The 15,733-nt window shown below is 39.6% G+C and overlaps 2 protein-coding genes and 1 long non-coding RNA gene across 3 annotated transcripts in view; 1 reads left to right on the top strand and 2 right to left on the bottom strand.

The window, feature by feature from the left end:
- Positions 1-4,205: 4,205 nt before the first annotated feature.
- On the bottom strand, positions 4,206-12,859 carry LOC112152807 (charged multivesicular body protein 1a). Its single transcript, XM_024282603.2, has 8 exons — positions 12,726-12,859; positions 10,660-10,826; positions 9,129-9,148; positions 8,973-9,050; positions 7,307-7,453; positions 7,100-7,228; positions 6,829-7,022; positions 4,206-5,081 (listed from the first exon to the last, which is right to left on the bottom strand). The coding sequence occupies exons 1-8, from the start codon at positions 12,851-12,853 to the stop codon at positions 5,060-5,062; spliced, it is 885 nt and encodes a 294-aa protein (XP_024138371.1). The 5' UTR covers positions 12,854-12,859; the 3' UTR covers positions 4,206-5,059.
- A 526-nt stretch (positions 12,860-13,385) lies between these two features.
- The window catches only part of LOC112152808 (charged multivesicular body protein 4b), a 3,387-nt gene continuing 1,039 nt past the window's right edge, over positions 13,386-15,733 (top strand). The window contains exons 1-3 of the mRNA XM_024282605.2: positions 13,386-13,563; positions 14,120-14,205; positions 14,593-14,704. Of these exons, the coding sequence (XP_024138373.1) occupies positions 14,183-14,205; positions 14,593-14,704 (135 nt within the window). The 5' untranslated portion in view covers positions 13,386-13,563; positions 14,120-14,182. The remainder of the gene's footprint in view (positions 13,564-14,119; positions 14,206-14,592; positions 14,705-15,733) is intronic.
- Positions 14,681-15,733, bottom strand: part of LOC112152814 — a 9,345-nt gene continuing 8,292 nt past the window's right edge. Inside the window, exon 3 of the long non-coding RNA XR_002920396.2 lies at positions 14,681-14,734. This is a non-coding gene — a long non-coding RNA (uncharacterized LOC112152814). The remainder of the gene's footprint in view (positions 14,735-15,733) is intronic.

Below are 15,733 nucleotides of genomic sequence, written 5' to 3'. Positions count from 1 at the left end.
AAAAAAAAAAAAAAAAACTGCCCAATTTGAGTAAAAATCATGTAAAAATGGACTAATCTTCCTGTTGAAATGTTAGTTTTACCCCCTAGACTTATTTTTAAAGGGAAACCCCGCCACTTCCGGTCCCCCTTCTGTAACCTTGGCAACATTGACGGAGCTTCGCATTAATCCAATCGGATCGGTCTATCGCGTCAGCCGCCCTTCTCCATGAACAGAGGGGTCACGTGGATCAGGGAACACCGTGATTTCTACCCACTGGGGGGGCAGCAGGGATTACCTGACATGGAAACACAGGAGCGCGCGAACAATCTGATGACATCAAGGTCGAGTGACTCCATATATATATAAAGTATAAACGTGCAGGAGTGATTGATAAACAGGTTAAAGGACAAAAACTTCTCATAAAATCAGCATTTTATGAGAATTGGTGGATGTTACATTTAGTGTTGGAAAAGGTTCAAACTAAAGTCCTCAAGTAACTGTCACTTTCATAATTTACAAAAAACAGAAATGTTTTCATCAACATGAAAAAAGGCAAAAATAAATCTTTTAAAAACATTAATAAAAAAAAATATCCACTATAGCTTGTGTGATAGCCTAACCATCACCCTAATATCACTGTGCACGATATAATATGATGTGCACATTTTAGACTTATGTCATTGTTTTTTTTATTCAGAATTTTATAGGGTATAGATACTGCATATATATATAGCATGAGGAACAGCCTCCTGAGGTCGTGAGGACCTCATCCTGGTGAGGTTTTTAATTTAAAAAAACATCAAAACTCAACTTTTTAGCTCGCTTTTACATTGTCTTCACATTTGCTTATGTTTTAATTTGATTTCATGGACTGTTCTTGTAGAATGTGAATGAGTGTTGTTGTTTTTCTATGATTACTATTTTTACTACTATTGTAATGTTTTTATGTAAATCACTGAGATGTTTCTGTATCAGCACAAGTGCTCTATAAATAAAGTTGAATCAGGATAATTTGTTGTGGGATACAGTCAATTCTGATTCTTTTAAAAATGAAGCAAAATTTAATGCTACATGCAAGAAACACACACTTATTACTTGAACAGCACCAACGGGCTCCTCTCACCGTGCACAGGATTTAGGGGAGTTAAAACCCAAGTGGCACGCCTGCATCTCACCTACAAGTTACATGTTATACAAGTGTTTGCTACAGCCTGTCACATGCAGAACACCCATAGAAAAAAATGTGCATGAACATTCTCGTTTTGTGGCTCACCAACCGGTTTACCATCTGGATAGTTTGCAGGGGTCACCTGCTTGCCCCATACAGGTTTGCCTTACTCGTGTCCATCCTTAAGGACAGTTGTGACCAAGGCTTAACAGACATGTCATTTAGAGCCCTTAAAGTATTTTGTGTGATGAACTAATTAGGAGTTACAGCCCTTTAAAGTTGACATATCCATGTATGCCCCAATTCATTTCCAAGATCCTCACCTTTCCTTCCTTTAACCCCAACTTCCCCAGAAGACTCATCTATCTTGAGCTTGTGCTCCACACGGAGGCCTCGCTCTTTTATTTACCCTTTTTATTAGCCACCTAGTCAGAAAGGGGAGCAAAGGGGAGCAAGAGCAAAGGGGACCTCACAGTTTACAAATTGTGCCTTTTACTGCTCATCATCCTTGTAAAAATGCAAAAAAAGCCTGTATTTAGGAATGGGGAGCTAAATGAGAAAGTACCAATTGGATTGGCATTTCTCAAAAGGCAGATCTGACTTAGTGTGATTGGGATTCTTCTCCCTCTTTCTGTTCAAACAACCAGAAAAAGGTGAGTTAAATCTAAAAATCTAGTGATTGGTTGTTTTTGTCATCTTGTTGACTCTAGAAGAGACCAGTGACCAAAAAGAATCAAATACTTACCATTGAGTTGAATGAGATATTAATGAATTTGAAAGATTAAGAACTTAATTTAGATTTGTCAAGCAACATTATTGTTTTAAGTATCCTGAGGTTATACTAGCATTTAAGCTAACATTTGGTTTTTGTAATTTTCTAGTTGTTTCTTTCAATACAAGCAGAGAATTCCTGTCTCATGTTGATTGAATATTGTATCTTTTAATCTAACCAAATAAATATTCTCTCTTTTAATAGATTTTTATTTAATAATAGTTAAAATGAGCAAAATCAAAGCTTTGTTAGAACAATGTGTAAGCTAGTCAGCCACTTTTAGCTAAAAGGTGATCTTTTGTATCATGTTTACACGTTTTTCATAAAATATACAATTTACTTTCTTTTTTACTTTCACAAACAGTATTTAGTTGAAGATGTACCTTAGAAATGTGTTTTAAATATTACACCATTAATAAAATATTTCCGATAAGTTGCTACTGAGGCTAAAAGCTAGCTAACATTCATACTTTTAGCAACTAAAAGGAAATATGATGATAAAAAACTGTCAGGTATGATTCTAATGTCTCTTAAAGTTTTTATTGTATTATCTCCAGAAAGAAAAAATATAGTGAAATTCATCATCAGTATGTATTTCAGATTAATAATGACAAAAAAGCCACTACTGAAGTTATGAAAAAGGTTGAATAACATTTGTATCAACACTTTCTCCAATCTTTTGTGAATGATCTGCAGAAATAAGGTTGACTGTAAATCAATAATCCCTGTTGTTTTTTCTAATTCTCCTAATGACGTGAACGATCTGCAGGTAAACGGTCGTCACCTCCATGTTCTCATTAGACAGAGAGAGAGGACTGTTCCTCTCGATCGCCCACGTAATCCGTGACTTCTGATTGGTAATTACTCTGTGACACGGACCGTCTAGTCCGGTTCAGCAGCCTTTAGCAGAACAACAATCTCCTGTTACAACACTTTTGTTAAGGGCGGCTCTGCTCGTCACACCCAAACAGAACCTGATCCGAGGACAGTGACGGGGAACTCCTCGTCCGCTGAGCCGTCAGGACTATTTTAGGGCTCCTGCTGGCAGACACTTCCATTCTTAAGCCTTTTGATTTCATAACAGCTGTGCTCCTCACATGAGTGTGAGGTCACTGAAGGCTTATCTGTGGCTGGGATGAAACACAGAATCACTTCCAGGGCGCTGGCTCGTCAGCTGCTGCCGTGTCATGAATGGCGTGTCCTCCTTCTGTCAGCTCGGCTCAGGCCAGAACAGATCAGGCGGGGGAGTCCTCGCCGAACGTTCACGCATGACGACCTGCTGTTTGTGCGTCAGCCGCTCTGACATCCGTCTGCACCTCCAGACGTTTCAAAAGTCAGAAATACACAAGTGACAGCAGGAGGTGAAACATCACATCTGCATTTACGCCGCAGCCTCTCCATGAATATTCATAAACCAAATGTTATTTTCAGCCTCGTGCTGCAAACGAGCTCATGATCCTCTGATCCAACAACAGTCCTGAAGACGGACACAGAACCCGTCCTGCAGAACCACAGATGCAGCTCGGGATTAATTAAGCTTCTGATTTGCATAATGTTCCTGGAGTTACCAAGGTAACCGGGATGAGAGGATTAAAGCAGCCTTTAACTCCAATCTAATAAAGTTATATGTAGATCAGAGAGAGCGAAAGAAAAATGACGACTAATCATTTTCTAGTTCTGATTCAGTTTGGTTTCCAGAAACGCCACGTTTGGTTGAATGATCTGAGCATCCAATGAAAATCCTTCAAATGTGAACACAACACGTTTATGACATGATGAACCGAAGTATTTAAACACTATGAACGGATCAGTGAATCTTCATTTATGGTTTAATGAAATGATACAAACTCCTAGAAGTCATCTTTATTTTTTAAGGGATTCAGGATTATTTGATAGAAACAGATGAAATGTTTATGTAGAAATTTAGCAGATAACTCACAAAAGTCATCAGAGATCATTTTAACTTTGCGATGCTTTAACATCTGTTCTGCTCGCTTTACTTTTAGGGTTGGAACCGAATCTTAAATAATGGCGTTTATTCTACACGCCTCCTGTGTTCTAAAACCTTCAAGTTCAGAAAATGTTTTCTGTTGTTTGACCAGAAAATCAAACTCGTTTCCTCCAAATGCCAATTTTAATTTTTACACTTTATTACTATTACTTTTTTGCTCTGGTAAAACTATTACTTTAGTACAAAGTAAACCATTTTTATGTCAAAAAAGGAAAAACCAAAAAAGACACTTTTGTCTGTTCTGGGTTAATGAAGTCTAACAAGGGGCGGAGTCAGAGGGCACCATTTTATTTCCACAATATACAAAACAAAAGTGCAGAACTCGCATATAAATAAACCTCCTGTGATTAAATGAAAGAGACGGAAAACTTCATCCAGGCTCACAGGTGGCGGCGTGACCCCGCCCACACCTGACAGCAGCGCTCACAGAGACGGTGAATCAGCAGGAACAGAACTGGACTCTGCTGAACACCTGGAGCTCCTGATGTGGATCCAGTAAGTCTTTAAGATCAGGAGGGGGTCTGGCTCAGTCCAACCCCCCAGGAGTGAGCGGGCTGCAGACGGGGCGATGAGAGGCTCCATGGCTGCAGCTCATCTCCGTCTTCCAGGCACTGAAGGAGGAAGCATCTACAGCACATCCAACGTAAGGCTTTCCCCAACGGGAATCAGACGACGAGGAAAACAGGAAGCAAACCAGAAAGATGTCAGTGTTCAGAGCAGATGAAGGAGGAAATGCAGCAGATTCTCCATGTTGGTGTTTTAGTGAGGACGGGAACTCCTCCGACACCACCATGTGACATCACAGACTCCGCCTCCGACTCGCTCTCTTAAAACTCTTTAAAACATTGATCTTTGTACACATGTAGAAGCAAAATCTGGTGATTCTAGAGAAACAGTAAAATGATCTGAGAGGAGGAAACGTGGAGGAAGGAGGTGACGGATCGAAGCGAGGAAGGTGAACCAGAAAGATGCTCCGCCCCCTCTGCTTCTCTCTGCAGTATTTGTGTAGATTTATTTATAGTAGAGAGGAGGAAGGTAATCAATACACCCATGAGCTCCTCCTGTTGAAGTTCACTGGAAACACACAGTTCCTGCTGCCGCCGTGGTGGAGCGGACGCCTGCAGCTTCAGTTTCTGAGAGCCGCCAGCCTGTGGGGGAGGAGAGGAGAACACGCCGTTTTAGGAACTATGACAGGACGGAGTTCACTGTGAGAGCTGGATGCATCACAGCGAACGAGGGACAAATGTTTACAGAGAGCAGATTCAGAATCAGCTGAAAAACAAACTTCTTTGTTTTATTTGATTCAATTATCCAAAAACTCTGGAAAAAATAACCAACTAAAACTATATTTCTAAAAGCTTATTTATTTGAACTGAACGAAAACCCCCCATGACCAAACTCCACGTCTACAGACTGGATCTGTGAAGAGGAGATCCCTGATCTGAAGCTGGAGCTGGAAGGGTAACCAAACAGGAAGTTGGAGGCTGACTCCGCCCACAGTCGGAAGAGGGGTGGGGCCGGGGGTCACGGCCGTTATCATTACTGGAGCCGCAGATGATGACAGGACTGAAATGATTTAACCAATCTCAAAATTCAACTGTAATAGCTCGATTCAGCCTGTAGGGGGCAGCACACAGGCGGGTTTAGACCATGAATATTCAAGAATTACACAAGTTTATTTTACTTTGTCATAAATGTGTCAATGACCAACAGACAGCACTTTTAAAGCCCCATTTATAAAGATCAACGGATAAAGTTGATTTGGTGTTTGGTTATCCTTTAAAGTCCCCTCCAGTCATCCTCTGATTGGCTGTAAGACCGTTACCACTGTTTTACATTATGATGACGCCGTTTTTAACCAAAATTTAAAAAAAACTGTCATTTTCTAAGACATAGTTTCTGCAGAGCGGCAGGAGCTCATCAGAAATTCACCTCTGAGTTGTGGGCGGGACTGTTGCTGCAGAGTAATTTCCCATCATCCCTTTATTTACCCCTCGCTTACACCGCCAGCGTCACGGCTCCGTTGCGTGCGCCGTAGTCTTTTCGAAACATTAAAAGAGCGAGAGAAACTCCCACTGCGGGCGTTCACGTCCTGCGTCTGGGTTACTCAAAGTGTGTTGCAGCACAGCGTCGTCAGTCATAACCACGGACGACGAGAAGCTGATCATAGAGATCCAGCACTACTCTGTCTGGGCTGAGCTTTCATCGGCTGTACCTGGAGCAGCAGCCGGTTTAAGCCATCGGCTGTAGCTAGTCCACTCCTGCGACGAAGCCGTGACGCTGGCGGTGTAAGCCCGGGGTAACACGTTCTGCCTCTAACTTACAGCCCCTCACACCCCCAGCCTCACGTTATTGGGGCAAGAAAAATGATAAGCAATGCTGGAGCTACCAGACATACAGTTCTGATCCAGATTCAGTTCTGATCCAGATTCAATTCTGATCCAGATCCAGTCCTGATCCAGATCCAGCCCTGATCCAGTCCTTATCCAGATCCAGATTCAGGTCTGATCCAGATCAAGTTCTGATCCAGATTTAGTCCTGATCCAGTCCTTATCCAGATCCAGATAAAGTCCTGATCCAGATCCAATTCTGATCCAGATCCAGTCCTGATCCAGATTCCAGCTCAGAGGAAAACAAGGACGTTCATGGATCAGTTGGTCTAGGAGTTGATGATCAGAATGGAGCAGAGCAGGAAGACTTGAGTCTGCTGATTGTTGTTTCAAATGACATTTTTTCATCTGATTCACTATAAAGTTTGAATAAAGAAATAGTCAGAAATGAGGTTTGAATCTGGATTGTCTTCATCTATGTCGTCCTCTGTGAGATGAACACGGTAAAAACCGGGTTTTCATGGCGGTAGATCTATGCTGGAGGGGGAGGGGAACCTGAACTCACCGTCGGGACAGCTGGTCCTCCTTGTCCTGGCTCCGCGTGCTCTCCCCCCCCAGCGAGGTGGCGCCTGCAGGCAGCTGGTTGAGCTGGTCCATCACCTCCAGGCCGCCCTCCTCTGCTATTTGGTGGATGAGGTCGTCCACCTGCTCCTGAGGCGTGGTGAGCGTCATGGCGGAGCTCATGGAGTCCTCCATGACCTTTTCCAGGAGCAGAAACAGGGATTGAGAGGAAGCAGCACACCTGAGAGGTGGAGGTCACGTGAACGAGCACTCACGGAGGTGTGAACATCCAGGTTCTGAACTTGGGTTTCAAACTTGTCCATGACAGCAGAGACCTTCTGGAGGTCCATGCTGTTCAGAGCTTTGTCCAGGGCTTTGGTCACCTGGCTCATGTTTTTGGCCACCTGACGATGTGAAAATGTTTCAGTTTAGGATCACAAACAGGTTCTCCTCCTGCAGCAGCATGTGATGCAGCAACTCACCCCCTTCATGGTGACCGCCGTCTGGACCTTAGACGCCACTGCATCCACCCGGGACGCCATCCGCAGCCAGTTCAGACCCTCGTTCTTTTTCCGGATGGCGTTCTCGGCGTAGACTCTGGCACATTCCACGTTCTTCTGCTGCAGAGCCTGGAGAGAAACATGGAAATGTTGGATCATTTCAGAGTTTAAATGAAGTTCATTCAATTCTGTTTCCAACGATCATCTTGGTCAGACATGTTTTTATGAATGTTCTCCGATTGAAAATAGATAAATATAAAAATCACTCCCAGTCAACAACTAGCTTAAAAAAGGTCTGACCTCATTTTAACAGCCTGTGTGGCTCTATTCGACCTGTGAGCGTTTCCTCTGTACAAGCTGGTCTTTCCTGTTTGGTTTTTCACAGCTGGAGGCACAAAGTGTCACACGAGGAAGGCTAATAGCAAATACATCTGAAACACAGCGAGGAAGGAGGACGCAGCAACAGGAGAGCCGTCTTAAATGTCAGGAATGTGTTTTTGTTCTTTTTACTCTGGAAATCCCCTTTGAACCACATTAAGAAATGACTGGATATGAAAATACATTCATTCGAATGTCACTAGTCCTGTTTTATGACAATAATTAATATCCAGCTCCAGATTCTTAAGCTCTTTTATTTTTGAGGAATATTTTTATTTTTCTAAGACTGTTTGGTTTAAAATATTAAAACAAACGGATGGATTAAGCTGAGGTTGATAATAATCATTTTAACTTCTCAAATCTAGAATTATAGCTGAAACTGATCCTACTAATGAAATCACAACAATCACATGACCTCACAATAAGGAAGCAGCTCAGTTTTCACCCTCCCTGCTCAGCCCAGTGCTGCCCCCTGCTGGTGGAAGTGTTACTGCAGTCACGTGAGCAGAAAACACCAGAACCAAGAAGACGTGAGAAAGTTCAGGGTGTCAAATATCACCAGGAGAACTGCTGCTAGGAGACCGTCGGTCACGATTCACATAAAACAACAATCCTAATATTAGAAAGTGTTTATCATCTACTACTGACACTAGTGACAGCCAGAGCAGGATCACTGTGGTGTTGACTGAAAACTAATTAAAAATAATTTTAGTACTATTACTTTACTGTCAACAGTTTTTCACTGCATTTTTAACAGTTTCAAAAGAGAACGTAACTTCTGTGTCCACGCCGTGTCCACGCCGTGTCTACAGCATGTCCACGCCGTGTCCACGCCGTGTCTACAGCATGTCTACAGCATGTCTACAGCATGTCCACGCCGTGTCCACGCCGTGTCTACAGCATGTCTACAGCGTGTCCACGCCGTGTCTACAGCATGTCCACGCCGTGTCCACGCCATGTCTACGCCGTGTCTACAGCATGTCCACGCCGTGTCCATGCCGTGTCTACAGCATGTCCACGCCGTGTCCACGCCGTGTCCACAGCATGTCTACAGCATGTCTACAGCATGTCTACAGCGTGTCTACAGCGTGTCTACAGCATGTCTACAGCGTGTCCACGCCGTGTCCACGCCGTGTCCACCGCCTGCTGTCATCACGTCATTCACACACTCCGTGCACGACTCTGAACCTGCGAGAAGCTTCAGCTGGAATAACGTCTGCAGATTTCATCTGTGCAGAAGTCGGCTCCTGTAAGCAGGATTCTGTCCCACCTTCTTAACCTTGGCCTGCTCCTTCTCAGACTCTTTCTCGGCTTTCTTAGCCAGTCGCTCCAGCTGTTTGGATGTGAACTAAGACAAAGAATATAAAGGTGTTAATGATTCTGTGACCAATAATCAGTTTACCATCAAACGTTGAGAAGGACTTACCCGTAACTGAAAAAGTGTGTCTACAGAGAGGAGGAAAACAGAAAACCAAAGTTATCCCCATGAACGCTCATATACTCACATGTACATAAACATCAAACTAACCGAACAGTGATGGGCGATGTGGACAAAAATGTAATCTCTGATTTTTTCATTACAAATTCAAATTTAATCAATTTTTTCTCCCTGCTTTTACTTTCTTTAGCAAAAATGACAAATGACAGAATATGTTTAACAAAAACGAACCTTATTTTAACATTTTCTTTGGAAATTAGCTCTAGCATAAAGTACAACTGAATCCAAGCTGTCAAAATGTTTGTAGAACATCAGCCGGTGTTTGTTGGGAGACCACAAGCTTGAACTCACAGAGAAACAACACAAACTCAGAGAGCTGTTCGTCTGTTTGCTGTGTGTGGTTTGATGCTCCAAGTTCTTAACACCAGAAAACAAAATCTGATTTCTGACTCAAGACAAATTTGGTCGGAAGATTAAAAAAAAGAAAGAAAAAAAAAATCAAGTTACAGCAAATTTTTTACAAAGAAAAACAATAGTTGTTAATTAAAATATATGTATACAGTATATTATGTTGAATCCAAACGGAGGGAAAGTCACAACACGATTTAAACCCAAAATATTTTTTTCTAGGGAACTCCTGTCTTGATTTGTAATCAGTCTCAGCTGCTTTTGGAGTCTTCATACTGTTTATGAAGCCTTTTATTTTCATTTCTGTTTCTTGCTGAAAAATTCCCTCATGAGAAGGAGTTTCAGTCACCTGAAGAGAAGGACTATTTCTTTTTTTAGAAAATAAAATTGCATAAAAATAATTCATAAATGGTCTGAACATATTCATTAAAACTATAAAGTCAAAAACAAGACAAGAAGTTTTGTCATTTTTAGTGTTAAAATTGTATCTATTTAATGCTAACTGAGATTGTGATCAAAGAAAATGGTAAAACGAAAACATAAACCAAAAAGGGGGAAAAAAAGAAAAAAGATATGTTAAACTAAGCTGTGAGAGAGAGGAAGAATTCTTTGAAATAAAAAAGAAGGCAAATGTTCTTTAATCTATCTGGCCTCTGGGTATTTATCACACTATTGAGACTAATTATTCTAATGAATGATTGTCGGATGTTTTGAAAAATAAAATCAAACGCCAACATTTAATTCACGTGGGAATTTTATGAAGGCAGAAAGTTATCCTGGAGTTCAGGAAGTGCTGCTGATCCCAGTCTGATGGAGAACATTCCTGACAACATTAGTCATCAACTTAGAAAACAATTACAGCCATTCAGACAGAACCAGAACCAGAACCCTAAACCCCGCACCACTACAGTAACCGAACCGTAAAGTTGTATCAACATCAACGAACGAGTTTACAACAAGCTGTTTGACAGCGACAGCCTCCCCTGGCTAGGCTAACAGCCGAGCTAACATGCTAACCTTAGCTTTGACATTCTGCGGTGAAACAGTCGAAAACGAACAAACGAACCGAAATGTATTTAGATTAAATATGTATCCGTTAAAGGAGACTTACCTTCCATCTTGATACGAGTACGGTGTTTAATCAGCCTCCGGCAAAGCTGATTTGTTTTGGTAAAAGCGGGTCTCTTCCGGGTTTGGGAACTACCACGTGACCCAGAACTCTCTTCTTCGTGGCCTCTCTCCTGATCTGCCCGCAGTTGTGTGTCTTTTGTCCGCCATCTAGCGTTAATTTACGGTCTTTAATAAAATTCTAATCCTAACAGAATTCAGTTTATGGAATATTTTGTCAAATCATTTATTTGATAAAATAAATGATAAAATCTAAAATTCTTATCATTTTCTGTTGAGAAGTTTCCTGTCAACATTTTCATTCTTCTTTTATTCAAACAAAACTTTTCTCCTCACAGTTGCAGTTTGTGGAGCAACTCCTACATTTTACACAAAAACCAAAAATAATATTTAATAAATATAGTATATAATAGTAGAGGTATATTGATTTTTGAAGCAAATCCAACATTGTTGTATATCAAAAATAATTTGAGCTGGTTATTAGGTCAGTTTAGCACAGTTTACAGTCATTGACATAAATACAAAATGTAAAAATCCAAATTTGACACAAAGTATGATTTCATTTCGGGGGATTGGCCTGATTGACAGGAAATGTCCAAACATGTTTATTGTTTATTAGTCCCGTTTGTTAACATCGATGGACTTTGAGAAAAAAAATCAATGGAATACGATCTTATCCGTAAAATATTACCAGTACAATCAAATAATTGACATTCAAAAGCATACATACATATTATAATCGTTATATTTGTCATTTCTTCCTTAGCATTATTTTGTTTTAGTTTGTTTTCTGCCAAGGACATGCAGAAAGCTTAAATATCTTTTAGTGGATTCTTGTTTTGGATCGATCTACAAACATCCTACAGGCTTGTTTGGGAAATTATTTGATGTTATCTAAATATAAGCTATTATTCGGATTTAATGACTCAATTTTTTATTCCAAATAAGCATAATAATCCTAGTGATAATATTGACAAAATATTACACAGGAGAAAATGGTCAGGAAAAGTTCTCTTACTAAATAATTCTAAAGAAAGGGACTTAGTGATACGATTGGCCTCTTTAGATAACTTGAAACATATAATCTGAAATTATTTATTTTAATGTAAACTATTGGAAGTTCTTAAATGTATTAATTAGCAAATTATCTAATTAATTTAAATGATTTTTTACTGTGATTTTTATAAGACATTGTCAAACTGTTTTATTATTTGATTTGTTTCAGGAAACCGTCTTTACAACAAAAGGTGTTTTTGGCGCCACCTTCGGGCCATTGACAGGAACATCATGTCTTCTTAAACGGTCTGCTTCAGGCCAAACTTCATTTTATTATGAAATTCAATTCAGGCTCTTTTCTGTAGCTTCATAAAACAAAAAAAGTTTTAAAGCTGTTTTAGATTTATTTTTTTACATGGACCAAGTTTCCCTAAATGAAGATGCGGTCGCATGTTTTTAGTCATTATTATTGGCACTGATTATTGTAACACCTTCCAGAGATGATTTGAAGATTTGTTTTCGGTTTTCAAATGTTTTATGGATTTTTTTTACCTTATTATTTGAGGGTTTTTTATGCTGAGAATTTGTTTCTGTGTTTAGGAGAACCAGGAGGTTTTGTTGAAATTGAACCCCAAACAGTTCAGGTTCTAGAGACAAGATGGTTTATTCAGGATTGTTCTGTTCAGTAAAGCACTTTCTGCTTCATCTCATTAATATATATATATAATAATGATTACTAAAAGTTACTTCAATAACTATATTATATAAATGTTCAAACATTTTAGAGGACAATGTTTGTTTCTTCAAAGCCAGATTTGGCTGAATTTACACTAAAAACCAAAACACAGCAAATTCATGCTGAATTGATGAATCCGTGACTGTTTTTTTTTTTGACAGAATGTGTTTTTATTGAAGGAATTAACTGATTTATTTCTGAGGAGAAGCTTCAGTAAAGACTGACTTAGGAGAGCAGAGAAACCTTTTCCATTTGCTGAGTCATCTTTTGATTTCCCTGTCAGATGTTTCCCTGAACACGAATGTGGAGCGTCTCACCTTTTCCCGGTTGATCTTCGTGACGCAGCTCTGAAGTTTTCTTCAGGTAAAGTGTTGAGAAAGGTCACCTGTATGTCCTCATCCCCGGAGATGAGAGGAGCCAACACGTCAACATCTATTTCCTGCATATGCTGAGCAGAGATGCACCTTTTTAGTTAAAATGAAGCAAAAAGGATGACATTCATGAACAAATACCTAAGTGGCTTCATCAGTGTGATGAAGAGGAGGAGTGGTGAAACATTTCAACAAAGAAGAGCAGATACCATGACTCAACATCAACCTGCATTAATGAGAATATTCATCAATATTTCATTTTTATCTACAAAGAAACTTGTATTTGAAAAAGACGGAAACTAGTCTACTTCTATGCTTTTATTGTGAAGGACTAACCGGAAACGCGCGTTATAAGCATCAGCCAGAGCTATAATAATGTTACTATTACTAATAATAATCATCAACTGTTTTAAGCATTCCAGAACATTTCAACCATTGTAGTTACCTGCAGATTTTGAAGTTTTTGTTATTTTCGCTCAGAAATCAACAAAGCGAAATAGAAATGTAGGCTCAAACTTTGAAGCTAATTTCATTGCGAAATAAAAATGAAAACAAAATAGTAACTGACTAGATTTACCATTAGAATAAAAACATGTTTTCTTAAAGAAAGCGGGGAGTCTCCTCAGCTTCCTGCTGGAATGTCCCGCCGCCAGAGGAGGGAGAAAAGGCGCGCGCGGCCCCCGAGCAGATGCACGAGCTGTGGTGGAAAACACCGAACTGTCGCTAATCGGGATTAAACGGGAACTCTGGCGGGGAAAGAAAGAGCGCAGGATTAACAGAAGAGGTGAGACATTTGACCGAAAATTCACTTTTCAAAGTCAAAGAAGAAATTTAAAAAATCGTCCCGACGGAAAGTTAGCTAGCTAGCAGGCTAATTAGCATGTTAGCAAACCTGGAACAACATTTGTAATCCAGAAATAGTTGGAAAAAGTTTAAATTACATATTTAAAAAAATGCAAACACGTTGAATATATAAATGTTTTTAAAAATATTTTGGATATTAGTTTAAAAAACCAAGTCCATCCATTGTAACGAATCTGGAAGCGTTTTTGATTTTTAGTTTTTCAAATGTATTGAAATTACTTTTGGATTATTGTATTAAATGGTTTTGAATCTAAATGCTGTATTTTAGAATTAAATTCACATTTATGTGTGTGAATGTTATTTAGTTTTTAAGCTATCAAATTATACTTTATTATTAAAGTAAACAGGCAGGAACAGCTTTGTTACACACATTTAGGGTAGTTTTAAGATAAACATGTATGCAAAGAAGATGCAATACTTATAAACCTGGCCTGCATTCAAAAATCTTCTATTGATTCATTTTCTGTCCCATGCAGGTGTTTAAAAGGAGGCGGGGCTCCCAGAATCACCTGGAAGGCTTCAGCGGTGCTTTCAAGGCCATGAGATCTGCTGAAGAACACGCGTAAGGAGGAACATGTTCTCACCAGAGATCTCCTGAAGCTAAAGCTTCTGGAAATGAGTGGAAATGCTGAACCAAGTGTCTGACAGGGATCCTGATGGATCTCAGAAAGTTACCGATCCACTCTAAATACCTTTAAAAATTCTCAAGTTCCACTTAGTCCAATTGTAAAATTTGTACTGAAAGAATAGTCACCGCAGCATAATCAGATGTGAGAACACTAACATGTCACTGACCTGGACTCCAAACAGCAGAAATAAACACGAGAAGCAGCTGAAAATGTTCTGATTAGAAACGTTCCTCTGTAACTTGTTGGGACTCTGTTCTGATCTATCAGTACTTAACGTTTGTATGTTGAGTTTACATCAACCTTTGCTGACGTATTTACAGTCAACTCATCAGTAAAATGAATGAGCTGATAAAGGACAGCCTGCAGACGGAGGACGCCGACGGATCAGACGACCTCTACTCACCTGTAAACGAGGGGGAGGAGTTTGACGAGGTGATGAAGGACGCTCTCCTGTTTAAAAAGCTGTGAAAAACAGAAATCACGTGATTGATTGATTGGTTTATAGATTGGGAACAAAACAAGACAAAACACACGAATATTTCAGGCTCATTACAGAAAGAAGGAAATACATTTGGTTCATGAATTTTCGTAATTATTAGCTAAAGTCTTGTAAAGGAGTGGGCAGAGGAGAACTTATATAATCCCACCCCTACTTACGTTTTCTTTTTAATCCTATTATTGATTGATTAATTATTATCACTTTCATTCAAAAATGATCGTGAAGTTTTCAAAAAGTTTTCATCTTTGACATTTTCAGGTTAAGACAAACGATTCGGATCCTCTGAACAAATCTGGAACATTCTGGTTCAGTGGAGCTGCGTCTGTTTTTTTAGACATTTTTCACATCGTTTTAACTTTATCTTTACTTTGTTTTTGGGTTCATACGTTTCCATTTTGTCTCTATATGTTTGATCGTTGTTATGTTACATAAAAAAAACGTTTTGATCTCAACTTCTGTGACTTTTGCAGTAAAGTGTCTAAATGTACTATTACTCTGAATGGAGTTCTCTGTACAACTTGTGCTGATTTATAGGAATTATTGTGAAATGCTGGTTGTGTCTGAATTCCCCCTAATCACCATATAGTGCATTCACCATCTTTAGTGCCGTCTGAATCTACTAATTCCAAATCGAGTGCTCAGGAAATTTCCCAGAAAAACTAGCGTAAATTGATGGTCACTAGATTAGCACATACAGACCACAATGCATTGCGGTCGAACAATTTCAAACAATAAAACATGTTTATATGTAATATTTGAATAAAGTATTCACATTTTCACCATCAGAACACAGTGGAGTCATAAATAAACGTCATTAAATGTTCGTTTTTATTAGTTTTTTCACTTTGTGAAAGCGGTGACGTCATGTCCGGTATTAGAAAAATGAAAGAGAAGTAGTGATCATCGTGTCCGAATTACCTTTAGAATCCAGGGCACTAGATAGGCCTGCACTAGATAGGCCT

The sequence above is a fragment of the Oryzias melastigma genome, linkage group LG6 (genome assembly GCF_002922805.2).
Source record: "Oryzias melastigma strain HK-1 linkage group LG6, ASM292280v2, whole genome shotgun sequence".
In the NCBI taxonomy this organism is placed as follows: domain Eukaryota; kingdom Metazoa; phylum Chordata; class Actinopteri; order Beloniformes; family Adrianichthyidae; genus Oryzias; species Oryzias melastigma.
Note: the sequence above shows the minus strand (reverse complement) of the source record. Positions and strands in the feature narration are given on the sequence as shown.